Source organism: Bombyx mandarina, chromosome A1, assembly GCF_030267445.1.
Source record: "Bombyx mandarina strain Sakado chromosome A1, ASM3026744v2".
In the NCBI taxonomy this organism is placed as follows: domain Eukaryota; kingdom Metazoa; phylum Arthropoda; class Insecta; order Lepidoptera; family Bombycidae; genus Bombyx; species Bombyx mandarina.
Genome location: NC_143234.1, coordinates 19,204,896 through 19,232,154, shown reverse-complemented (window position 1 = coordinate 19,232,154; position 27,259 = coordinate 19,204,896). Strand labels below are relative to the sequence as shown.

General features: G+C 39.9%; 1 protein-coding gene across 5 annotated transcripts in view; it reads left to right on the top strand.

Annotated features, from left to right (window-relative positions):
• Positions 1-27,259, top strand: part of LOC114242725 (synaptotagmin-10) — a 126,230-nt gene that overhangs the window by 62,016 nt on the left and 36,955 nt on the right. For 3 of the 5 annotated variants that reach the window (XM_028173988.2, XM_028173986.2, XM_089739308.1), the window contains exons 3-4: positions 603-759; positions 15,693-15,836. In XM_028173988.2, the coding sequence (XP_028029789.2) occupies positions 603-759; positions 15,693-15,836 (301 nt within the window). The remainder of the gene's footprint in view (positions 1-602; positions 760-15,692; positions 15,837-27,259) is intronic. The other 2 variants (XM_089739309.1, XM_089739310.1) reach the window with 1 other exon arrangement.

The window sequence follows — 27,259 nt, the reverse complement described above, 5'->3', positions numbered from 1 at the left end:
CTCAATTAAAGATTGTGTAGTTTTTTTAACTAGTGGTCCAGCAGTAGTCGAAATTCGACTATAATTAATTGGAATTGTAACTTTGTACACTATTATGATTGTATTTTATACTTCTATAATCACGAACCACAGACGTCAAGAACAAAAGTTTGACAATAAATAGTATGCATGCGTGTGTGCGTCAAATACATGGTGTAATGTTTTCTTTATTGATTTAATGTATCTTTTATGCATTATTAAAAAAAATATTAGCATTGTGCACTTCTTCTCTATGTTCTCTATAGGTGTGGAAAATTTCATACTCCTCCGTAGGCGCAATTTTCTTAAAAAAGGACATAAAGTTTTTGCTTCACGTACTAATATATAGATTCCTTATTTGTACCTTCATTTGTTTGAGTTTTCTTAATCTGGTAATCTTTTGCATTAATTTACTTCTTTCATTGATTTTCTTATATTTATTTGTATATATAGTATTTACAAAAATACTTTTAAATTAATGTGCATAAGTTTTTGAATTTTTATGCTCAATTTTTTCTTGAAGCGCGGAATGATACATTCTTCTCTTCTCACTTATAGTCTAACATATCTTAATGTAAAAACAGATGTTTGTTTCCCAGGACTCGACGTGCCTCCCAGGAGAGCAACTGCGACTCCCTATCCCGCCAGGCAGCCATCCGCATTAGTCACTCTCTACCCGATCTGCAGACCGAGCCCCTGAAGCAAGAATATGTACAGGAGCACAAGGATCCAGCAAAGAAAGTGAGTTACCGATTATTATTGGTGCTTTAAAGCATTCTAAACACCGATGGTTTTCAGAATGCTTCTACACCTTTCTAGTCGAATGCGACGAAGAATTCGCCGTCCAACTTAACCCAGGAGCACATCCCACTGTGTTCCTTAGATAATCTCAGATTCAGCGAAGCACTGCTCTTGCTAGGCCGAATATACGCCACTTATCTTAGGCCGAGGACCCGTCAGCTGGCCTACGAGACATAGTGCAGCCAGAATAGCTCCTCGAGGCTGCTAGCAGTTAGGTATGCAATAGACTGATATTTCCTTAGAATCAACAATGTCATCGTAACCAAATGTCAAAGATTTGAAGGTCAACTGATTTGTTTTTTATTTATTTCATTGCTTAGATGGATGGACGAGCTCAGGGCCCATCTGTTGTTAAATGGTAACCCATAAGCCCATAGAGATGTACAATGTATATGCTGCCACAGCCAAAAGTAGGCAGGGCGGTGTTACCTAACCGTATGGACTCACAAGACATCCTACCACCAGTAAATTTGTAACACAACTATTATATAATTGTTTAAATTACCATGGTTATTGGTAACAAGATCGTTTCGTAACAGAAAAATGCTTGTGGCAATCAAATCGTGTGGGCTTCTAGTATCCTAGATAATGTTAATTTAAGGCGCCGCTGTCTTGTTTTGACTGACTATTCTAAAAGATTCTGTGTTCTGTAGAAACAACGCAACAAGTTGCTACTCTAAAGTACTAAATCGTTTTATGTTTTTTTTTACTAAACAAACACTTACAAAATTTTCTCTTCGAGCTTCTAAGAAAATGATAAAGTAATTTAAACGAAAACAATACGGCTTCTCTTGAAGTGGTAACATTAAAACGCTTTTACGGTGTACGGTGCGTTAACAAACAAACAGCCGGAAGATGTTTGGCTAAGGAGTGTCCTTCTTGGAATAAATGAAGAAATAATAATGAAATTACGATGTTAAACTTAAATTGATTTCAATGCAATGTTTTCTTCGGTTTTGCGACTTGTAGACGAACTGTTTTCACGATTTAATTTAGCCACGGATGACCACGAAAACTGTGAAGTATTCGGACAGGTCGAAAAATTTAATAGTGACAATAGAAAACGCGATTTAAAAACACAAAAGTAGCTTTGATTATGATTTCGATATTATTTATATTGCTACAGTTGTTAGATAAACCAGCTCACTGTCTGATGTTGACAGATCATCTGAGTTCATGCTCCCTCCTTTTTCCGACTTTTCTTTTGACATAACATGGAGGCCCGAAGTTATTTATACGGTTCAATTCCTACATGCAACCTCACAGCTCGTACAAGTGTGGTGTTAATTCATGGTTTCAAGTCTCATTCCTATTATGACCCCTTGAGACAATCGCCCGAAGTCTCAATAGTGTAAAGGCTATTGAAACAGGAGTCCCACGTCGAGGGCTGGGATTAAAATATTCATTGCACTGGAATCTAGGCTAGGCAGGCTACATTGTAAATTAGAACGAACGGTTTGAAAACTCACAGATAATAGTTGGGACTAATTACTTCTTTGTTATTCCCGTATTTAGTACCTCATTGTGATGTTTAATCAATATGCCGGGCTCGGTTTCCACGAATGAAAAAACTTAGAGCATTTTTTTAAAACTTGAATCGTCTTTAGTTTTTTACTTCTTTGTCAGCTTACTTATCGATGTGATAGCACTGACGGTGATCGTGGTGGTTAACTACACAACAATTGCCTACGTCCAATCGATTGATAGGATTGATAGGTTTCTCACTGGTGGTAGGACCTCTTGTGAGTCCGCACGGGTAGGTACCACTACCCTGCCTATTACTGCCGTGAAGCAGTAATGCGTTTCGGTTTGAAGGATGGGGCAGCCGTTGTAACTATACTGAGACCTTAGAACTTATATCTCAAGGTGGGTAGCGCATTTACGTCGTAGATGTCTATGGGCTCCAGTAGCCACTTAACACAAGGTGGGCTGTGAGCTCGTCCACCCATCTAAGCAATAAAAAAAAAGTCTGTCAAGTCTTTTAGAAACGCAAATAACTGGAAACCAGCTTTTCTTCCGTAGCTTTCCGGACTAAACTAAAAATCTTGTGGGTTCGTGTCCAGCAATTGAATGAAAAATAGCCCATTTTCCTTCCTCGTATACCAAATATATGGAATTTCGTCAAAATCGATTCATTACGATAAGCGTGAACACGTGACCGATTGAGTTACTTCCGTTTTTATGAATTTTGCTAGGGCTTTTTTTTATAAATCGAATTCATTAATGTTCTAGACGGGCTGACAGCTTGCGAATCTACGTGGCCATCGCAACTTATAAAGACGATTATGTGAATCTGTCCTACCGACCGAGAGGGCTGGTGGTCGTGGTGCCGACGACCGCCGGTCCGGCGTCCCGAGAGGGAGAGTGATGGGAGAGATGTGCTCAGCACTAAACACTTCACTTTCTCCCCTTTGCTTTTCATGAGTTCTGTCTCATGCGAGGTTTGGACGTTAGTTGTTGAGCGACAGGAGGCTTTAGTCGGTTCGACTTCAACATACTCCGCCCGCCATCCCCAGTGGAGGGCGGAAGTCCGGCGATTTCCTCCTGACAAAAAAAAAGCCAATCTGTAATGTCAATAGACCATAGTATAACGTCTTAATAATCATGCATAAAGGAAAACAGTGGATTGAATTTAATACGGTTTAATCTCGCATTGGTTTTCCGAATCCACAATTTCCGAGGTAATGTTTGTTTTAAAACCGATTCAATAAATGCGGCCCAAGTTTACTAATCCCAATTTTTTTAACTTGCTTTTAACAGTCCTCGCGTTATTACAAGTACAGCACGGAGTCATGATAATAAAAATCAATTCTTTATAGTTTTTTTTTAAGTCGTAACCCTAAATATTTCCGGGATGAAAAGCAACGGAATACATTTTTCTGTTTACGTGCCAATGAAAGTCCATCGGAATAGGTTTCCGAGATAAGTTAGGAAGTTAAAGCACAAAGTGGAATAAGCGAAGTAGCTTAAAAAAACAATTCAGTTCGGAATCACGGAGGGACACTTAATTTTTATCTACTGGTACAGTTAATAGAAGTTTTGGCAGTTTGACGTATTTTGCTATTGAAACTTCGACTCGGGAAGAGTTTCTGGAGAGAAGCGAAAATTTCAGGAAAGAATGTTCTTGCTTATCGCCTAAGATATACTTAGTACGTTTAGAACCGTCTTTATTGAATTTAACCGTCAGATACAGGATTTAGTAATAATATTATACATAATAGGTGGTAGGACCTCTTGTGAGGCCGCGCGGTTTGAAGGGTGGGGCAGCCGTTGTAACTATACGTGAGACCTTAGAACTTATATCTCAAGGTGGATGGCGTATTTACGTTGTGGATGTCTATGGGCTCCAGTAACCACTTAACACCGGGTGGGCTGTGAGCTAGTCCACCCATTTAAGCAATAAAAAAATATAACTAGTCAGGTCATAAGTATTGTCACACAGTAAAACTTTTCTTTTAGAATGCTGGCCACAAAAAAGTTTATTGAATTCGAATTTCGAATTGTTCATGAAAATAAAAATGTAAACTTTTAGAATTTTACTCATTTTTAAATATGGAGTGGACGCTTAAAGAAGACCGTGTTGCAGTTATTGCGTTGCATCGTTGCGGTTACGCGCCAATTCAAATTTTTAACATACTGAAACATTTGAATATAACCAAAAGATTCGTTTATCGTACCATCAAACGATACAATGAAGACTCTAGTGTAGATGACAGGTCAAGAAGTGGTCGCCCTCGGTCTGTTAGGACTCCAGCAGTGATAAAAGCTGTGAAGGCGCGAATTCAAAGAAATCCCAAACGTAAGCAGAAACTGTTGGCCCTTCAGATGGGGTTAAGCAGAACCACGGTGAAAAGGGTGTTAAATGAAGACTTAGGGCTTCGGGCATATCGAAGAAAAACAGGACATCGTTTGAATGCTCGTCTAATGGACCTGAGACTGAAGAGATGCCGCGCTTTGTTGAAGCGGTACGCGGGAAAAAAATATCGGGAAATTCTTTTTTCGGATGAAAAAATTTTTACCGTAGAAGAGAGCTACAACAAACAAAATGATAAGGTGTACGCACACAGTAGTGAAGAAGCGAGCAACCGTATTCCGCGTGTCCAACGAGGTCATTTTCCATCCTCGCTCATGGTATGGTTGGGAGTTTCTTATTGGGGCTTAACAGAGGTACATTTTTGTGAGAAAGGTGTAAAAACGAATGCAGTTGTGTATCAAAATACAGTCCTGACGAACCTTGTGGAACCTGTTTCTCATACCATGTTCAATAACAGGCACTGGGTATTCCAACAAGATTCGGCGCCAGCTCATAGAGCGAAGAGCACACAAGACTGGCTGGCGGCGCGTGAAATCGACTTCATCCGGCACGAAGACTGGCCCTCCTCCAGTCCAGATTTGAATCCGTTAGATTACAAGATATGGCAACACTTGGAGGAAAAGGCGTGCTCAAAGCCTCATCCCAATTTGGAGTCACTCAAGACATCCTTGATTAAGGCAGCCGCCGATATTGACATGGACCTCGTTCGCGCTGCGATAGACGACTGGCCGCGCAGATTGAAGGCCTGTATTCAAAATCACGGAGGTCATTTTGAATAAACTTTAGTGTCATAAGAATCTATGTTTTGTTAAGTTCATTTTGGTATATGAATGGTTACATAATGAATAAACTTGTTTCAATTATTTTACATTAAACATGTGACAGAATTTATGACCTGACTAGGTATATCGAATGTAAACGAAATGAAGATGTTGCGCTGGGCGGTTAGGGACACCAGGATGGACAAAGTTCGGAATGAATACACACGGAGGAGATTTAAAGTCACATCAATCACAGACAAAATGACGGAAAATCGCCTTAGATAGTATGGCCATATCATGAGACGGGACGAAGATCATGTGGTGAAGGTCGCATTGGGTTTGCCAGATCAAAAGAAAGGTAGAGGCCGCCCGCCATCGACCTGTTGGTCAAACATCGAATGAGACCTTAAGAAAGCCCAATTGCCAAAACCGACAACCCAGGACAGAACGGCCTGGCGCCGTAGAGTGAGGAGACCCGACCCCAGATAACGGGAACAGGGACGGATACAAAAAAAAATACATAATATAATATAATACAACCTAAGATGATTGATTTATAAGCAATTGTGGACGACAAAACAAAATGCACGGTTTATTCGCACAAACGACACGACACAATTATGCCGGTGTTAAAATATCGCGTGCAGTTACCAATTTCGTAGAAGTAATACGTACTTAGTACAAGTTAACAATTAACTTTTGCGATAAGGGGATTTATATATATGATATACTTGAGAAAGGTCGCATGATTGTCAGCCCACGGACCTCCACTGCAGGACATAGATGCCATAATCGAGCGGATTCCCATGACTATTCAGCAGGTTGCTTTACCACTTATGCTACGTTTTCCGCTGTGCGTTTTCATCTTGAATAGCTTGAAACTGCCCCTTCAACCTCGCAATCCTACGGGTTATGTTAAATAAATTAGCGTATTTAATAGTAGCAGCCACACATGTTTCTACTGCAAGCTGCCATAATTCATATTTTCTATTTGAATTTAATCATTAGTTCAATTTCAATGGGGAAAATTGCTTTGAGATACAAAGAATTTGACATAATAATATGAGCAAATAACTGGAAACCTTTACGTAAAAAATTAAACTTGTATGTCGAGGAACCACTGTAATTGTATTTATATTATTTTCTTCGATTTTTGCGTAACTTTGACATATTTACAACTTCTTTTTCGTTTTAATCTGTCTGGTTTTTTTTTGCAATTATTTCTGAAGTTTCTAAAACTTTGATTTTTGTTACATTAGTGTAATTAGTGAAATAATGAAATGTCAACGTATTCCATCCAATCGTCTGCGACCACGAAAACTGTAAAATGTTAGAATACATCGGAAAATAATGTGTAGACAATAAAAAATGCAAAATGCTACATACATTATGTAAACAAATTATATTTCTAATCTATTCATCTATCTTTAAAATATATTTGTCTGTTCACTGTAACTGTAAAATTTTAATTTAGTTATACTGTAAAATAATTCTACATTCTCTCTTGTGACTCTGACCGTAGATAAGAAAGCAATCAATTTTCCCTGACCGCACGGCTTGTGTCAATGTTGGACTCCCACGCCCGAAGGTCGCTCACCAATCCAATTACAAAAACCTTCCGCGCTTAGGGTCCCTACCCTTTAGCGGAACGCGGCAACGTTGAGTCTGTTTTTTAACATTTCAATGACAAAGCTATTGAAAAGATTGAATAGAAATACCAATTGTTTCTTTATTTTCTTATTGTCCTTGTAAGCAGCCGAGTGTACGGCCCACTCGATGGTAAGTGTTACCGTCGCCCATGGACGTCAGCAATGCCAGAGACAGAGCCAAGTCGCTACCGACAAAATTTTTTATAGTTTGCCATTATTATATCTAGATGTGACCGGCATTATGTATTTAGTTTCATATCGTTCTTTTATGTATGTATCAACGGGCAGAAATCACTTTGATACATAAGCGGTTTTGCAGCAGAAATATGATCTTGGTATCTACATATCCGATTTCGCAGAACCACCAAAAATTTTACAGTTTAATTAATTACAATGTATTTCTGAAGCGTGGCAGCCCTACGTGTGAACTTTTGTAACGAGATCCAGTAGGTTACAGGACTCTAATTGGCAACAGGTGTCATCTCGTCCGCCCTTAAACCCCTTATGTTAAGTCCCTCGCTCCGAGTTTCATAAACTCTCTAGACGGGCCAATTACCTTTTGATAAGAAATCCAATACAGTTTATTTTGCTTTAGATTATTTTTCTTAAAACGTTGCCATGAAACGGCGTTTTGTAAAGACGTTATTCGCACGTGTATAAGTTTTGTGTTTTTTTTGTTCTTTACACTAATTTTGGTAATTGTTAACACTGATGTTTTACCTCGATCAAAATCAGTATACGGGTCGATAGTGTTTTCACGTGGTATTATAAGACCAATAAACAATTAAAAAAATATTGTATACATTTCAAAATACTATATTAAATAAGCATTAATTATTACATATAACTAGTTTTATTTTATAGATGAAAATATTGCCCACTATACAATTATGACTCCATAGAGCGCCTTGTCGTTCAGAGTAAAGTAGAAGGCACCAGACCGCTCGGAAGGTTACTGATGCGATAGACCGACCAAGTCAAGTCCGCAGTTGGCGTCTACTTGCATGAGTGTACCAGACTCACCACAAATCGGGAGGAGTGGCGATTGCTCGTGAGGCGCATAACATTTGTAAGCAGCGGCTTGGCTCTGCCCCTGGCATTGCTGAAGTCCATGGGCGACGGTAACCACTCACCATCAGGTGAGTAGTATGCTAGTCTGCCCACAAGGGCAATAAAAAAAAAAGAAAATACTATTATGCTATCATTTATATTTTATTCTTATATATTAAATATCCGGGTTTAACTTCCTGCTTCTTATTGTCATTGTTTTTTTTCTGACGCTTCGAATATATTACAGTTTTCGTGATCACATTCGACTGATCGACTGACGTGGAAGTTGTTTTAATTATTTCTACGACTCGCGAAACAGAAACACTCATACGAAATAAACAAAATGACTATGTCCGAACTTTCTTCACCATATATATTTGACTAGCTGACCCGGCAGATTTCGTAGTGCCTCAATCGATAAATAAAAGACCTAAACTTTGGTATAAAATAAACTTAAAACCAACAAAAGGAATCCGTCCGACATCAAAGGAAAAACAAAATTGTTATTTTTATTTCATTCCGAGCATTTTCATATTTATCTACCTTTTAAACCTTCTCTGGACTTCCACAAATAATTCAAGATCAAAATTAGCCAAATAGGTTCAGCCATTCTCGAATTTTAGCGAGACTAACGAACAGCAATTGATAAATATATAATAAATACAATGGCTCTAATTGGCAATCAACTTACTGGTGGTAGGACCTCTTGTGAGTCCGCATAGGTAGGTACCACCACCCCGCCTATTTCTGCCGTGAAGTTTGTGCTCCAGTACCACTTAACGCCAGGTGGGCTGTGAGCTCGTACACTATTCTATTCAAAAAAAAATCAAATCATGGCCCAGTTTTGTGGACAATTTCATTAATCACCCGCCCAATGAGGCATTCGGATAATGACACCAAAACATTGAATACTACGGGATCGTATCACTTAAGGGGCGTTTAAGTCAGTCCGCATACCTTACACAGGATTACACGGTGTTCAATTTCCTGAGTGAGGTTACTTTGTGGGGTGTAACGCCGAAATGTCTACCACGTTTATTGAGGTCAAATAAAGCCATAAAGACGTGTCTACTTATATGATTAGATCTTCCATTTGTGATATGAACATTTCAATATATCTGCTAGGAAATGGTTCAAGTCTAAAGTCGAGTGAAATAAAATGAAATCAAAGGAAATTTAGGTCTAAAATGAATCTATTTTTTTTATTGCTTAGATGGTTGAACGAGCTCATAGCCCACCTGGTGCTAAGTGGTTACTGGAGACATAGACATCTACAACGTAAATGTTACCACCCACCTTGAGATATGAGTTGTAAGGTCTCAAGTATAGTTACAACGGCTGCCCCACCCTTTAAACCGAAACGAATTACTGCTTAACGGCGGAAATAGGCAGGATGGTGGTACCTACCCGTGCGGGCTCCTAAGAGGTCCTACCACCAGTAATTACGCAAATTATAATTTTGCGGGTTTCATTTTTGTAACACGATGTTATTCCTTCACCGTGGAAGTCAATCGTGAACATTTGTTATGTACGTATTTAATTGATTCATTTAAAAAAAAAGTAAATCTATATATTTTTATAAATAAGAAACATTTCTGTTCTGTTGCAAGCTATAAATGCTCGTAAGAAATCCAATATAGCTCGAAACTTTCTTGATACAGAGGATTCTGTTCAAACATCATCGGTAATATTTAGAAGACAATACCCCAGTAATTAGAGAATTGTAATGGAAGATATTGTACTCAAAACTGCTGATACCGATTTGTATGATACTAGTATGAATTTGTGGGTCATACGTATATATCGGTGCTACGCCAGGGTTTTCACACGTATGACCTATTACGACCAAAATACGGTACATTTCTATGAAACGATACAATTACGTGAATGCTACAAAAGCAGTCTTAATCTACTTAACTAATATAATAAAGAGGAAAGATTTGTTTGTTTGTTGTATTGAATAGGCTCCGAAACTACTGAACCGATTTGAAAAATTCTTTCACTGTTCGAAAGCTACACTATTGCCGAGTGAAATAAGCTATAATCTTTTTTGAAAAAAATTAGGGATCCATAGTAAAACTGCAATAATGTAACCCAAGGTGTAAAAAATTACCTAAAATATTCTTTACATCGCGTGCCCTGCGAAAACTATTGATGATAGAATAAAAAAATGTACTACGACATTGTAGAACGCATTATTATTTACAAAAAGTGTCACGACAGCATATGTCTCACTATTATAGTTATGCCACAATAAGTGTTCCTTTATTTAAAAAAATAAAACAACGCCAAATATCGTTGAAATTTTTGTTAAAGACCCGAGTGAAGCCGGAGCGGGTCGCTAGTTTGTATATAAATAGCCATTTTGTGTTGCTTCCAGCAACTACAACTTCTTTTATACAAACAAATGGAATTACTACGAAACAATTCATGGAATGTAGCTTAATATTTAGAATAAATATTTTAGTGAATTTTACATTAATCTGACATGAATTTATTTCAGATGAATTACTTTTAACTAATTAAACTAATTAATTATTATCCAGACTGATAATAGATGGCGTCAACATGATTTTCATAAACAATTACAAAACTTTTTCAAAGTATTAATGTTAATTATAACGTAATTTATTTTTAATATTTATGCTTATAAATATATAACTATTTTGAGTCATTTGTTTTTTTAAACAATGAAAGAAACATTAAATATCTTTTGAACATTTTCACATGATAACAGTGTCTACTGAATATTAAATATGGTAGAATAACAGTTTCATGTTACTAACAACTAATAAATAATAACATGTAATAAATCAAAAACTATAAATCATGTTAGTTATTGCCAATAATTGCGACTTGCGTCCATATGTATAGATACTTACGTCGTGTTTGTACTAGACGATAACTTCATAGTATATATTTCGCTGTGTATACAGTCGCAGTCACCGATAACTTACTCCCGAATATCGTATTACACGATCTCATATGAAATCAAACCCGCAAAATTATAATTTGCGTAATTAATGAAAGGAACTTTGAAAGGGTTGAGAAGTGTGGAAGTTAGTTTTATATTTGAGAAATATGTAAATTAATTATACATTTATTTTATAAGTTTTCTTTGGTTGTAGGACAATCTAAGATCAAACGCGCGAGCTTACGAATTATACGATAGATTCCTGGTGGCAGGATCTTTTGTGAGTCCACACGGGTAGGAACCATTACCTTGCCGTGAAGCAGTAATGCGTTTCAGTTTGAAGTGTAACTATACGGAGACCTTAGAACTCATATCTCAAGGTGAATGGTGGCATTTACCTTGTAGATATCTATGGGCTCTGGTAATCACTTAAAACCAGGTGGTCTGTGAGCTCCTCCACCCATCAACGCAATAAAAAAAATTAAGTTCTCTATGCAAACTTCTCAGTAGCGTACGATGTAGCGGTCCCACGATTCGTGGCGATAAACTGTCTCCATCTAAATAACTTGTCTTCTTATGAGAGTTCATCTTCGAAGTTACTCTTCGGAACAGAACTGTGCATATGTTTTCTTTTTTTAATAAGCGGGAATCAGTTCAGAGCAGATAATCAAAAGGTGCTCTAAATATATTTTACTAGAAAGATTGGATTATCATATTAATATGCTTGTGGTATGTTATAACCTAATAATATGTAACGGAATCTTTGAACATGATTTTCACCCCTTCAAAACGTCGGATTGACTCGAAATTTGGTATACTTAGTAAGGACCGATGACAATTCAATAATAATAAAAAATTGAAAAATTGAAATTCAACTAAAAAATATATATAAATAATAGTTTATAAAAATTAACAAAATACGCTTTTAATAAGAATTTTTTTTTACGATAATTTATTTATTTCGCTCTTAAAGGTACAAATAAAAATGGAAATTAATCTTATAATTTATTTTGTAAAACTTTGAAACAGCTGAAGTCTGTACTAGGTTCTACTAGGTTAATGCATAGTATCAGTAGTTATAAATAATTTATGAACAGGTATGAGTAGAAGGGTTATTTTGATAATATCCTGAAAAGCACCCCACGCTTTTTTTACAATAAAATCATTTTTTCTTACACTAATTTTAATTTAAATTTATTAAAATTTATTTGAATTTTTTAGTTGGATTTTCTATAAAAGCGGATTTTGTTAGTTTTTTTCTAAACAATTTTTTTTTAAACTTAACATTTTCTCATTCATCTAGTGTAGTGGTCTCAAGTGATAAATAGCACAGTGTGACCTAGTTACGATATCTGATCCGAGCTTGTCTATACTAATATTATAAAGAGGAAAGATTTGTTTGTTTGTTTGTTTCGAATAGGCTCCGAAACTACTGGACCGATTTGAAAAATTCTTTTTCCATTAGAAGCCGACATTGTCCCTGATGAACATAGGCTACTTTTCTTAATTTTTTATTAATTTTAATTTTTTGGTTTCATGTGTGTTTTAATGTTTCCGAAGCGAAGCGAGGGCGGGTCGCTAGTTTATTTATAAACGATATTTGATATTCGAATTGTACGTAATCTTGTTTCGTAAATGTTTCCGGCATCGCTATCGGAGATCTCGGGATCAAGCGCGGTTCACACGCGAGTTCTATTTGATGAGTTAACATTGTAATTAATTGAAAATCTAAATTTTATTGTGAATATCTATATTAGCCGACTTAACCTAATAGGCTCTAATAAAGAATATAAAAAAATATCTACATTAATAAAATGTAAAAAAATTAACCAAAAAAAGGCTATGTTAGAAACACCAAAACAAGAAAGAGAAAAAGTACCTCCCAATGATGTTACATTGCAGGCCAGCGGCTGGTCGCAAAAGTCATGCCAAATTCCTATGCAGCTTGATAAGAGGGTATCCTGCGCCGATTCTATACAATGTGGGATAAGGGCAAGAAGAAGAAGTTATCCATTATTACATCACTTTTTTTTTCCTACCTATGCTGATAGCCTTTAGAAGCTTTTTTTTTTTTTTATTGCTTAGCTGGGTGGACGAGCTCACAGCCCACCTGATGCTAAGTGGTTACTGGAGCCCATAGACATGCACAACGTAAATGCGCCACCCACCTTGAGATATAAGTTCTAAGGTCTCAAGTAAGTTACAACGGCTGCCCCACCCTTCAAACCGAAACGCATTACTGCTTCACGGCAGAAATAGGCAGGGCGGTGGTACCCACCCGCGCGGACTCACAAGAGGTCCTACCACCAGTAATTACGTAAATTATAATTTTGCGGGTTTCATTTTTATTACACGATGTTATTCCTTCACCGTGGAAGTCAATCGTGAACAATTGTTAAGTACGTATTTCATTAGAAAAATTGGTACCCGCCTGCGGGATTCGAACATCGGTGCAACGCTAGATACGAATGCACCGGACGTCTTATCCTTTAGGCCACGACGACTTTCGACTAGGACGAAGCTATTTCAGCTTCGCCCTAACATGTGGGTGAGCTCACGGGGCTCAAACCGGAGTGTTGGTAACACTGACCGAACTTCGCGAAAAACATTACCCCCAGTTCGAAGATCGGAACAGCTTGTTACACTTTACAATGTACATATGAACCTCATTTTTAAAGGGCATTCATGTTTTTGTTAGCTATCAGCTTCAGTAACTACTTAACTTTAGCAGGGTTGTGAAAAATATGTAGCAAAACATGGCATATCAGACGCTACAGACCTGGTTTCGGACCTGATTCTCGTCGCCATTTTTATATCTTAATCTGCGATTTCTTAAGGTGTATCTCTTTATTCCAAGAGCAAGCACGCATTTTTGATATGACTTCTAAGGTCTCAGTATAGTACAACGGCTGCCCCACCCTTCAAATTGAAACGCATTACTGCTTCACGGCAGAAATAGGAAATGAAGATATCATTTTTCACTCTAAAATACCGAAATGCATAAGTATTTGTACTCTTTGTGTGAGTGTTGTGTGTGTGCGTGTGTATAAAAAAAACGCTAAAACACTAATGGAAATTACTAAAATCATGCTTGTATCATACAAAGTGACCTAAGCACTGTATTGCATGACACGTTAATGATAACAATTACAGAGTTGCTTAAACACGCGAACATGAATCTAGACAAGAAAAAACACAGTTATATTGCTCGGTCGCAAAACTAAACATAAAATCAAAGCGTAATTCGAATTTCATTCGTATGAGCAAGAATTTTAAATCAGAATTTTGAATATGTGCTCTAAAAGATGTGACGTATAGTGTGTCCGTGTAGAGGGAGCATATATTAAAAACCCGCATGCAAATATTTATCATTTTTCCAGAGGAAATATTACCGACTCTCCTTGACTAACGACTGAACGATTCACGATGAAGGATGAATATTTGTAGAAAATAATACCCGCAATTATTTTTATTATAATTACTGGTAATATACTATACTGTAAGCTTACACGGATAAGTAACATCGTCATAACTATTTCTTTTGCTAAGAAGTAATGTGTTTGAAAGGTGGTCAGACATTGTGCAATACAAGGTGAATGACAGTATTCAGATTGTAATGTCTCCAGCTTCAATTAACCAGTAGGCAGCGGCTTGGCTGTACTACTGGCATTGCTGACGTCCATGGGCGACGGTAACCACTCAATAATAAATGGGCCGTCTGCATGTCTGTCTACAAAGGCAATAAAAAACTTAATACCAGCGGGCAAATTTTTACTTGCACGCATGTAATGATTTTATTTGGTTCCATCGAGTTAGTTATTTTCTATCGCAACGCCGTTCTGTGTGATGAAAATCAAATATTTCCAACGAAATTTTTTAAAGACGTTTGGAAATGGGGTCCAGCTTCCCATACACTACGGAGTCCAGGACTGAGGTTCGAAGTCCGACTACGAGGTCCGGGCACAATTGCTGTTCGTGGTAACTGCCTTCGTAAATTACGAGGATTATGGTATTCTGAATCTAAGTGAACTTATCTTTCTGGTATTTATAATAGAAAGGCTCTAACTGAAAAGCTTTATAAATAAAACCTTGAACTTTAATGCAAATTGTTCTCAAGGTTTCACTAGTCGCTGAGACGAACAGAAGAGCTTATAAAATGAATTAAACAGGTGTGAGATAAAAATGTTATATTCGCTCTTTTGTCTTTTTATTTATTTTTATTGCTTAGATGGTTGGACGAGCTCACAGCCCACCTGGTGCTAAGTGGTTACCGGAGCCCATAGACATCTACAACGTTAATGCGCCACCCACCTTGAGATATAAGTTCTAAGGTCTCAGTATAGTTACAACGGCTGCCCCGCCCTTCAAACCGAAACGCATTACTGCTTCACGGCAGAAATAGGCAGGGCGCAAAATATAATTTTGCGGGTTTGATTTTTATTACACGTATTCCTTCACCGTGGAAGTCGATCGTGAACATTTGTTAAGTACGCATTTCATTAGATAAATTGGTACCCGCTTGCGGGATTCGAACACCGTTGCATCGCTACATACGAATGCACCACACGTCTTATCCTTTAGGCCACGATGACTTCTAAATTTCTTATCTCTAAACTTACTAAAGCATCTTCGGACAGTCCGTGTCGCTGTTTATTAATATAATGTAATTAATGTTTCTTCAACAGGTCCTCCGTCAGACAACCCTGCCGATAGTTCCAACTCGTCATCAGACCTTTCAACGTCAGCTATCACACCGTCTGGAACTACCCTCGATTCAGTTTAGCATCTGCAGCCTGGAACGTGCTGACTCGTCTATTGGGCTTATCAAGGTGAGAATAAATATTAGGATTATAATTTAACTAGCCGTACTCGCCCGCTTCGCTACGCATTTAAAATAAACATATTTATTGTCATTATTATTAGGGAGTCGAACACTCATGTAAATATTAGCCTATCCATTAACTGCCATTAAGTACATGTATTTTCTACATGGATACCAAGTTTCAAGTCAATCGGATGCATGGTTCAGTAGTTGTAATGGAACATCCATAAAAACCACTGTAGAGTTATATATTAGTATAGATATAGGTAGGAAATCTTAATATATGTATTTCTTCGTGTGCGTGTGTTTGTCACTGAACTCCTCCTAAACGGCTAGACTGATTTTAATGAAATTTTCTGTGTACCTTCAGGTGGATTCGAGAATGGTTTAGATTTATAAACCAGCCTTGCATATAGCGCTGCAGTTGGTATCTAGGTTATTTATCTTCCCTAGAAATAATTTATATGGCAAAACAACGTTTGCCGGCCCAGCTAGTATTTCTGTATTATTAATGGTGGTTCAACGCTGACTCTTAATAAATATTCGGGACCCTTGTTCAGATGAAATCGAGATCCAAATATAGTCATCTCATTCTATCAGATAACGAATAATAATTTCTCTTTTAAAATATCAAAATAGTTTTCTTATTGGTAGTAGTGTTTAAGGCTTATTGTCTATAATCAGGGTTCACAAGCAAATAGCAAAAAAAATCGAATCATCATCATCATCATTGTTTCCTATTACCCTCTGCTGGGGTGTAGGGCTCGAATCAAAATTTTCCATTTATATCGGTCTTGGGCAGTCTGTTCTAGCTCCTCCTACTTCATACCCAAGACCCCTAGCTCCTGCTCCACCGAGCGACGCCAAGTTGTTCTGGGGCGGCCTCTTTTCCTTTTTCCAAACACTTTCCAGGTCAGTGCTCTCTTTGATAGGTGTGTATCGCGGGCTTTCTTAGTATGTGACCAATCCAATGCCACTTCCGCGTAAGGATCTCCTTCTCCATTGGTGTCTACTTGGTGATCCTCCACAGCTCTTTGTAAGTGATCTTCTTAGGCCAAAAGATTTTCTAAGTCTGACGCAGGCACCTATTCACAAACACTTGAAGTTTTTTTTATCAAGTCCTTGCGAAAAAACCAAGTTTCGCTCCCGTACAGCAATACAAATTCGAATGACGATAAAAAAAGCAGATATTTTGTCATTTAAAAAAAAAATCTTATGTGCGGGTCTATAATAATGAAATATAACGTAGTTCTTTAACTACGTGCAGCTTCGCTTACGGAAAAATACATATAACGAAGCTTTCCAGGAAAATCAACATATTGAAATTTTCTTAAAAGCTAATAATATGTTGCTAGGCGTAAATTATTATTAGGTATTATTACGGGAAAATGATTTGACTATATTATGACTACACAGGGGAGATCTGTGATCGAGCGAGGCAACGATACGAATGTTCTTTTTGAGAACTCACTTGTTTGTGGATGGTAATAGGAGGAAAATATTATCTATTGAAAATAGGATACTAATCGATATATATGTATCTAGTAGCATCAACACGTTTGAGCCTAAGTAGAACCGATCTAAAATTATACTTTACAAATTAGAAATAGATCTGAAAAACAACTGACAGATAAATAGTTATATTCCTGTTTTTTTTTAGATGGGTGGACGAGCTCACAACCCACTTGGTGTTGAGTGGTTACTGGAGCCCATAGACATCCACAACGTAAATGCGCCACCCACCTTGAGATATAAGTTCTAAGGTCTCAAGTATAGTTACAACGGCTGTGCTATCCTTCAAACCAACTTCAGATGTTATTCCTTCACCGTGGAAGTCAATCGTGAACATTTGTCGTGTACGTATTTCATTAGAAAAATTGGTACCCGCCTGAGATTCGAACACCGGTGCATCGCTCAACACGAATGCATCGGACGTCTTATCCTTTAGGCCACGACGACTTCGGAAGTATCTTAAAGTATCATTACTGTATAATTATTATGTATTATGATTTAGTGTACTCGGGAGATCAATTTTGGTCCTTGAATCTTTCACGTACGAGTTAAGATCGGAACGATATGACATTTAATAAATACAGAATGTAGATGAAATAAAGTAAACGAGAAAGAAAATAAGCATTAGTTTTTAAAACAACACGATAAAAATCAAGGCACAGAACGCCATTTTTATTGTATTTGGTTACAAATATAGCAGTAATGCGTTTCGGTTTGAAGGGCGGGGCAGCCGTTGTAACTATACTGAGACCTTAGAACTTATATCTCAAGGTGGGTGGCGCATTTACGTTGTAGATGTGTATGACTCCAGTAACGACTTAACACCAGGTGGGCTGTGAGCTCGTCCACCCATCCAAGCAATAATAATATTTAAAAAACTAATTATAATTTAATAATAAATATAAATTATAGATTACGCTGTTTGTACATTTACCGCAACGTAATCGGTATTTCTAATAGTGAACACAAGGCACATGAAATATGCTAACTAATATAACTTCATGAATAAATCTAAATACTTCTAAAACTAATAAACAAAGACGCAGAGGAAAGACCTATTCTAATTTCTATAATAATTATGAATAATTGAATAAAATTAATAATTATTTAGGTACAGGTACTTATAAATAGAAAATCTGCGTTAGCTCACCGCCGGTTGGCAGAGTTCCCAGAAGGAAATATAACTTTATTTATAATATCATGTATTATATACCAAAATTTGATATACCGCAAAATAGGTTTACGTAATATGTTACGTAATATGTTGAACATTTATTTACTCTATACGCAACTCTACTAAAACAATTAATGTTTAAACTACTCGTAAAGCAAATGGATCTCCCATTCGATCCGAGGCAGATAGAGTTCTAATTAACAAAACGTCAAAGGATTTTGCGAAATGTAATTACGTCTAATAGTACAGGATTCCTGGTACACTTTTCATCATTCATTACTAACAAGCTGATTTTTCGTGAGTAGCTTCCTTTTGACTAGACGCCCAACTTTCTCCATACAGTAACGTTGGTAAATGATAGCTTACTAGGGGTAGCAAGGATAAAGAATGTTGATTTCACGAATTTTAAAAATTTATTACTAACCGAATTTTTCTTTGTTAATTATCGAGATAATTGTCTACATAGCGTGAAAAAATATTTGTCCTACAAAATAAAAGGTTTTGTTAGGGAGTCCTCCCTCGTCAAAAGCAGACGACGTTGCAGCTGGCCATCGGCGAGGCCAAGAAGCAGAGCATGAAGACTCTCCTGGAGTCGCTCGACGAAGATCCCTGGGGGCGCCCATACAAGATGGTTCGCAGGAAACTGCAGCCGTGGGCGCTCCCGGTGACCGAGCGGCTCCAGCCTCGGCAGCTGCGGGAAATTGTTGCGGCACTCTTCCCGCCGGCAGAGGGGGGGGGGGACTTTGAACCCCCCAGATGGACGCCACGTGGGGCACGCCTCCGCGTCGCCCCAGCGTTCCCGCTGCCGAGGTGCCCCCTCTCCCTATCACGGGGGCGGAGATCCATGCGGCCGTGTCCAAAATGAGAGCGAAGGACGCGGCTCCCGGCCCTGACGGCGTTCACGGCCGGGTCTGGAGCTTGGCCTTCGAGGCCCTAGGGGACCGGCTCGGGGGGCTTTTCGAAGCGTGCCTCGAGTCGGGACGGTTCCCGTCGAAATGGAAGACGGGCAGACTGGTCCTTCTGCGGAAGGACGGGCGCCCCGCGGACTCACCCGCGGGCTATCGCCCCATCGTGTTGCTGGACGAAGCGGGCAAGATGCTCGAGAGGATCGTCGCGGCCCGCATCGTCCGGCATCTGACCGAGACGGGTCCCGATCTTTCGGCGGAACAATACGGCTTCAGAGAGGGCCGCTCGACGATAGACGCAATTCTGCGCGTGCGTGCCCTCTCCGACGAAGCCGTATCCCGGGGCGGGGTGGCGATGGCGTTATCCTTAGATGTAAGGAACGCCTTCAACACCCTGCCCTGGTCGGTTATCGCGGGGGCGCTGGAGTATCACGGCGTCCCCGCATACCTCCACCGACTGATCGGCTCCTACCTCGAGGGCAGGTCGATCCAGTGCATCGGACACGGTAGGGCGATGTACCGCTTCCCCGTCGAGCGCGGTGTTCCGCAGGGGTCTGTCCTGGGCCCCCTGCTGTGGAACATCGGCTACGACTGGGTCCTGCGGGGCGTCATACGGGGTCTCCTCCCCGGGCTGTGCGTAATTTGTTACGCAGACGACACTTTGGTCGTGGCTCCGGGGAGGGACTACCGGGAGTCTGCCCGTCTGGCGTGCGCAGGCGTGGCACACGTCGTCACTAGGATCCGACGGTTGGGGCTCGAGGTGGCGCTCGACAAAACCCAGGCCCTGTTGTTTCACGGGCCCGGACGAGCGCCGCCTCTGGGTGCCCACCTCGTGATCGGAGGCGTTCGCGTCGGGGACGGGGTGACCGGTCTTCGGTACCTCGGCCTCGAACTGGATGGTCAGTGGAACTTCCGCGCTCACTTTGAGAAGTTGGGCCCCGGCGAAGGTGTAGTTCGAGCGCGGAGGCTCCACTCTCGGCGGTCCGTGCTGCAGGCGTGGTCTCGCCGCTTGGTGGACCCGTCGGCCGGCCTCCGTAGCCTCGAGGCGGTCCGCCCGGTTCTCGCGGATTGGGTGGGCCGCGACCGCGGATGTCTCACCTTCCGGCTGACGCAGATGTTGACCGGCCATGGGTGTATTGGCCGGTACTTGCACAAGATAGCCGGAAGGGAACCGACGGCGCAGTGCCACCACTGCGCGGACCGCGACGAGGAAGACACAGCGGAACACACACTGGCGCGTTGCTCTGGATTCGACGAGCAACGCGCCGCCCTCGTTGCGGTCATAGGAGAGGACCTCTCGCTGCCGCGCGTCGTGGCTACGATGCTCGGCAGCGACGCGTCCTGGAAGGCGATGCTCGACTTCTGCGAGTCCACCATCTCGCAGAAGGAGGCGGCGGAGCGAGAGAGGGAGAGCTCTTCCCTTTCCGAACCGATCCGTCGCCGTCGAGCCGGGGGCCGGAGGCGGGAATACGCCCGTACGTCCCGGCCCCTGTAGGTAGCGGCCTCCCCCCGGTGAAGGTCAAGGGGCGACCTGAGGGGGTGAGGCCGCGCGGCGCGCTACCAGCACTCTAGCGCGCTGCCGTGGAGTGAATAGAGCGACCGGTCGACGGTGTATCGCGTCCCGACCCGGCAGGCTGGTTCTGGTCCAGCAGGGTATTCCGGGACACCAGCGGCACCGTACCGAGACGGCTGACGTTTCAGAGCCTTCGATTCGCCTCGAAGGCTCCGTCGGCTGGGCGTCCTTGGGGTGAGCCGCGCCGTTTGGTTGTAGTGTTGACCGCGGTAGCCCCCCTACCTCATCCGGGTTCTGACCTCGGAGGGGATCGGACGTCGGGTGTAAGAGTGCAGGGGAGTCGTTTAGTGGGTCGGCCCTAAAATCCTTGGGCCCGCGGTCTGCTCACAACACCATGCAGATCGTAGAGTCTCACATACCCCGCGCGCCCCTTTTGCGCGGGGACCTCGTAGGAGGTTCGGCCCTCTACCCGAAAAAAAAAAAAGGGAGTCCTCCCTCTCCAATATGTATCATCATAAACAAGGTCATGAAAAATAATTACTAACCAGCTGATTTTTTTTTATTGGTTAGCTAACATTTGCGTAGCTTACCACCCACATTGTCCTACAAATTGCGTGGTATGTCATCTCGGTCCTACGCTCAAAAGTTGTAGTACTATTACTTAATGTTCAAGTGTACCAGGGATCCTGTACTATAAACTATTTTCTAGAGTTCATTTTCACTTCTTTCGGAATTCCTTTGAGAAAGTTTCCTTTGATATATTTTATGCAAGGTCCGGATAGAATTTATAGTCAAGTTCGCATCGTTCTCAATTTTAGTGACGATATTATTCTCACACTTCAAGAATCTCATGAAGCGTGTTCGTTTGTATTCGAAGACAATAAAAACCATGCACGTGAGAGATGTGTGTGATTTTTTTGTTTTGTTGTTCGTAAGTAGATGAGTATACGATCTACGTAATTATGAGTGATCCAGTGATCGATACGATATTTCGTAATGAAATTCAGCAATATCAGTGGCATATTCAAGCCGCTTTTTCTCGCTAAGTTCTATATCAACTTAAAATACACTTTACTAGACTTTATTGGTGGTAGGACCTCTTGTGAGTCCGCACGGATAGGTACCAACACCCCGCCTATTTCTGCCGTGAAGCAGTAACGCGTTTCCGTTTGAAGGGTGGGGCAGCCGTCGTAACTATACTTGAGACCTTAGAACTTATATCTCAAGGTGGGTGGCGCATTTACGTCGTAGATGTCTATGGGCTCCAGTAACCACTTAACACCAGGTGGGCTGTGAGCTCCTTCACTCATCTAAGCAATAAAAAAAAAGTTTTCTGTGACACTGGCTTGATTGTGCCCTGAGCATTATTGATGTCCGCGAGAGACCGTGACTACTTATTTACCTTCAAATGTCTTGAATGCTCATCGATTTACAGCAGTCATAAAAAGGGGGTTCACACTAGAGATGAAACGGATAGTGGTTTGGCTGTATACCGGATACCGAATATTCGGCCCTTTTTTTTCAAATCAAATCAAATTTTCAAATCAACTTTCGGAAATATTCGTGCGCGTTCGGGTGTTGTCGCACGTAAGCGGAGATCGCGACGACTCGGTAGGACGACGATTTGGTATTCATCCACCATAATTTGCCACTGGTTAATTTTGAGTATTAAACAAACTAATTGATAAAACAATCACTTTTGACGTACGATTATAAAAATAAAAGTTGTCCATAGCCTATTTGCCTTTTGTATAACCATGACGTTTTCTTAAATTTTACTATACAAAATCCGGCCGGATACCGATTTACTACCCGGTATCCGGCCGGATAGTGAAAACATGGCCGAATAGGGCGGATACCGGGTAGTTACCGGATATCCGTTTCATCTCTAGTTTAGACCACTTAACCTTCGAATAATCTTCTGGCGAACCGCTACGTTCTTCATCTAACAATTTAATTCTAGTGCAACCAACCTCATCTTAATACTCGTATTAAAAGTTAGAATCGCTGTAAAGAAGAACACGCGGACAAAAGTACTGGATCGACGTGTCTTCCCTCATTTCCTGATAAATGTTAAGCGAAAAGTAAACAATACGTATTGTGGCGCGATCAGAACTGAAGGCGTGATGCGGACGTTTGTGTCATTTCCATTCTATTTCCGTTATGAGCCGTGTTCAGCGCTATTGACTTTGAAACGACTATTTACGTAACGGAGTGTTTAATGGTCGAGATATCGGGAGGTTACATGTTCAGAAAAAATGTAATAATAGCTTTGGAATATTTTCGTAATAAATACAGTATTTTTTTATTTTTTTTTATTGCCTTTGTAGGTAGACGAGCGTACGGCCCACCTGATGGTAAGTGGTTACCGTAGCCCATGGACTTCGGTAATGCCAGGAGCAGAGCCAAGCCGCTGCCTACCGCTACTCAGTTCTCGTGATTCGTTCATTCGCGTTTTCACTAGACGTGGATTAAAAAAATGCGACCCAATTCCTATAATCGCGTCTAAAGGTTTCTGTATTCGCGGATTTTTTTTTCCCTACCTATGCTGATAGCCTTGAGAGGCTATTTCAGCTTCACCCTAACATGTAGGTGAGCTCACGGGGCTCAAACATGACGTAGTTGCTAACACGAAGCCTAGCAAGAGCACTGCTTCGCAAAATCTACCACCGGGTCGGAAACGCGACCCATTGAGAAGATCCGGCGAGAAACTCTGTGGGCTGTGACTGTGGGATCGCGGATCTAATCTGTACATCGGTACATACACATAGAAAGGATTCCAATATGTAGGTTTGTTCAACGGTAAACAGCGGCTTAGCTCTGCTCCTGGCATTGCTGACGTCCATGAGCGACGGTTACCACTAACCACCAGGTGGGCCGTATGCTCGTCTACCTACTCGGGCAATAAAAAAAGGTATCCAACCGAATATGCTTTGTTAACACGCTTTTCTATATTCACGCTTCATTCACATGAAGTCGTCGTGGCCTAAAGGATAAGACGTCCGGTGCATTCGTATGTAGCGATGCACCGGTGTTCGAATCCCGCAGGCGGGTACCAATTTTTCTAATGAAATACGTACTTAACAAATGTTCACGATTGACTTCCACGGTGAAGGAATAACATCGTGTAAGAGTGGGATAGCCGTTGTAACTATACTGAGACCTTAGAACTTATATCTCAAGGTGGGTGGCGCATTTACATTGTGGATGTCTATGGGCTCCAGTAACCACTTAACATCAGGTGGGCTGTGAGCTCGTCCACGCATCTAAACAATAAAAAAAAAAAATTTAAACGGTTTCTAAATGCGCGGCATATTTACGGAACATACCCCGCGAATAATAAGTTTTTACTGTATCTCACTTGTAGGCAGCGGTCTCTGGCTACGAACAATACTATATTCTGCATTATATGCGCAGGAGGCATAATCGTAGGAAATGGAAACAACAAAATCGATACCTTGATTACTATTTATTATTATTAACGCACTAAATCTTTCTCTACCTCTAGACGAAGAGGTGAAAAACGATATGTGTAAGAGGGGAGTGAGAAAAATGGTATATGATAGAGGAGTATGGAAGGAGAAAACATTTTTCGCCGACCCCAGGTGACTGGGAGAAGGGCAGGAGAATTATTATGCACTATATGGGTGAACTAGAGCCCAGCCTGTATAATGTTAAGCGGCAATGGGTATTTTAATGCTTCAGGATACTCAATTTCATTTCACAAAGGCCCTTGCAATTGAGATTTCATTAGAAACTTTTGTAAGAAAGCTTTTTTAGCTCGCTCCTAATTTAAAGCTGTTAAAATATTATCTAAGCTTTCGTGGAATAGTTTAAAACGACAGAAGCTTTTCCTCGCAGCAAAGCTCGCTTTATTACAAAAATTTTCGCAGTCAACTTATTTAAGAGATTTCTCATAATGAGACAATTTTCATTATAACAATTTATCCGCGTAAGCTTTTAAGCTTCCGAAATAAATTCCGTCTAGGTTAATTTGCTGAGTTACTTATTTTTTAATATAAAGAGGCATTCTTTAAAGTCGTTTCTCATTTTGAATTTGTACTGATAACTTTGTCGGCGTATTTGTATACCTAATATATATATGTTTTGTTTTTAAATGTCCAGGCTAGTCAATTAGGGTTTGTAGAGATTCTAGTACTAGAAAAATAGGAAGATAAAATAGATACGCACCGTCCCGACTTTGCCCCTGGCATTGCTGAGGGGGATGGGCGATGGAAACTGCTTTCTGTGTCTATCTATAAAAATATACATAAAAAAAGAAGATGTTTGGTGTCGTGGGACACCGTATAGGAACGAAGTTCCTCATTATAAAAATATTAATTTTAAGTTTTATAAGAGAGAGAGAGAGAGAGAGAGAGAATACACTTTATTGCACACCAAAACACAATTTACATTCAAAAAAACAATCAAAAAAACAGATACATTTGTACAATAGGCGGTCTTATCGCTAAAAGCGATCTCTTCCAGACAACCGTTTAATTTATAGAAATTCTGGATAATATAAAAAAATATAGCAGGTATGTTGCGGTGTACTATAGATAATACATTATAGAAAATATATACATACAATAAACAAAATATATACCGTTTACATATAATATGAAATATATACCTATATTTATATACCAATATACATACTTACATACAATACATACTAATATACTTACATACACATAATACATCAACAGTATGGAAATAATAAATGATGATGCAAACAAACAGCACTAAGAAGATAAGTAGTGTTCCTTCACCATTCTTTTAAAACAGTTTAAAGTTTGAGCACTTCTCACTACATCCGGCAGAGCATTCCACAATCGAACCACAATAAGGTATAAAGAAAATAATTATTCGGATATACATTTTTTATAATGATTTTTTTATTGATAAAAATAAACTACTTTACAAAGTTGTCAACTTTATTTTATTCACAATGATTTATAAAAAATATATAATAGGAATAATATCCAAGAAACAGCTATTTATATGAATAATAACCGTTATCACATAGACTATACATTAGACACTGTATAGCCATCATACTAAGACTATACATAAATAATAAAAATCTTACGTTACGGACGTTTTTTCCCGGTTAGGGTACCCCTCCGCATCGTCCCATTTGGAACTTCGTTCCAAAAATAATGATTGCCCATTTGGTTTGATGTAGTTAGTCACTATGAGAACATAATCTCAATTCATTCTTCATTTGAAATAAGGGCTTCGCGATAAAAATAGTTGTAACAATGCTTTGAATATGTGTTCACGAACGATTTCCACGAGCATTGAATTGATAATCGTGTCATAAAGTTTGACGTTAAAGTTGAATTGATAATCGTGTCATAAAGTCAAAAGCCAAAAAAAGAATTTGTGAGCCCGTTAGAGCGTGTAGTTTTTCTGTTGGATAAGTCAACCGCTATTTCATACGGTTGGATATCTGATATTTCAAGGTCAGTGGCGGTGTTCGCGTTTAGATATCTACCATCGTTATCGTCGATAGAAAGATATTTACTGTTCAGATTCGTTACAATTACCGATCCTACGACGCACGAATGTATTCGCAACGTCATTCATAACTGTTTATGGGTATATCTATGTTTTGAGTATGAAGTTTTGATTAGTATGAGGTTTTGAGTGTGACGACTAAGGAAAGATCTTCTATGGAGTGAGTACAATTGCTTGGTAGACCGACGGTCCGATGTTATTAATGGAACTTCTATTAATGCTAGCTTAACTTGAAAATGTCGTTCAGGCATCTTTTTTTTTATTGCTTGTATTGGTGGACGAGCTCACAGCCCACCTAGTGTTAAGTGGTTACTGGATCCCATAGACATCTACACAGTAAATGCGCCACCCACCTCGAGATATAAGTTCTAAGGTCTCAATATAGTTATATATAGTTTACTGGTGGTAGGACCTCTTGTGAGTCCGCACGGGTAGGTACCACCGCCCCGCCTATTTCTGCCGTGAAGCAGTAATGCGTTTCGGTTTGAAGGGTGGGGCAGCCGTTGTGACTATACTGAGATCTTAAAACTATATCTCAAGGTGTGTGGCCCATTTACGTTGTAGATGTCTATTGGCTCCAGTAACCACTTAACACCAGGTGGGCTGTGAGCTCGTCCACACATCTAAGCAATAAAAAAAAATAGTTATATACTTCGGCACAATTCAATTTAACGAACAACTTATTCGATAAAGCTGCGTTATAAACACCGAACCCAGCGGTAATGAACGTCGTAAAATGTGGACAACGTAAAACCGGTCAACCGAACGCTTTTTACGTGGACTCGTTAAATCTAACCGAGATA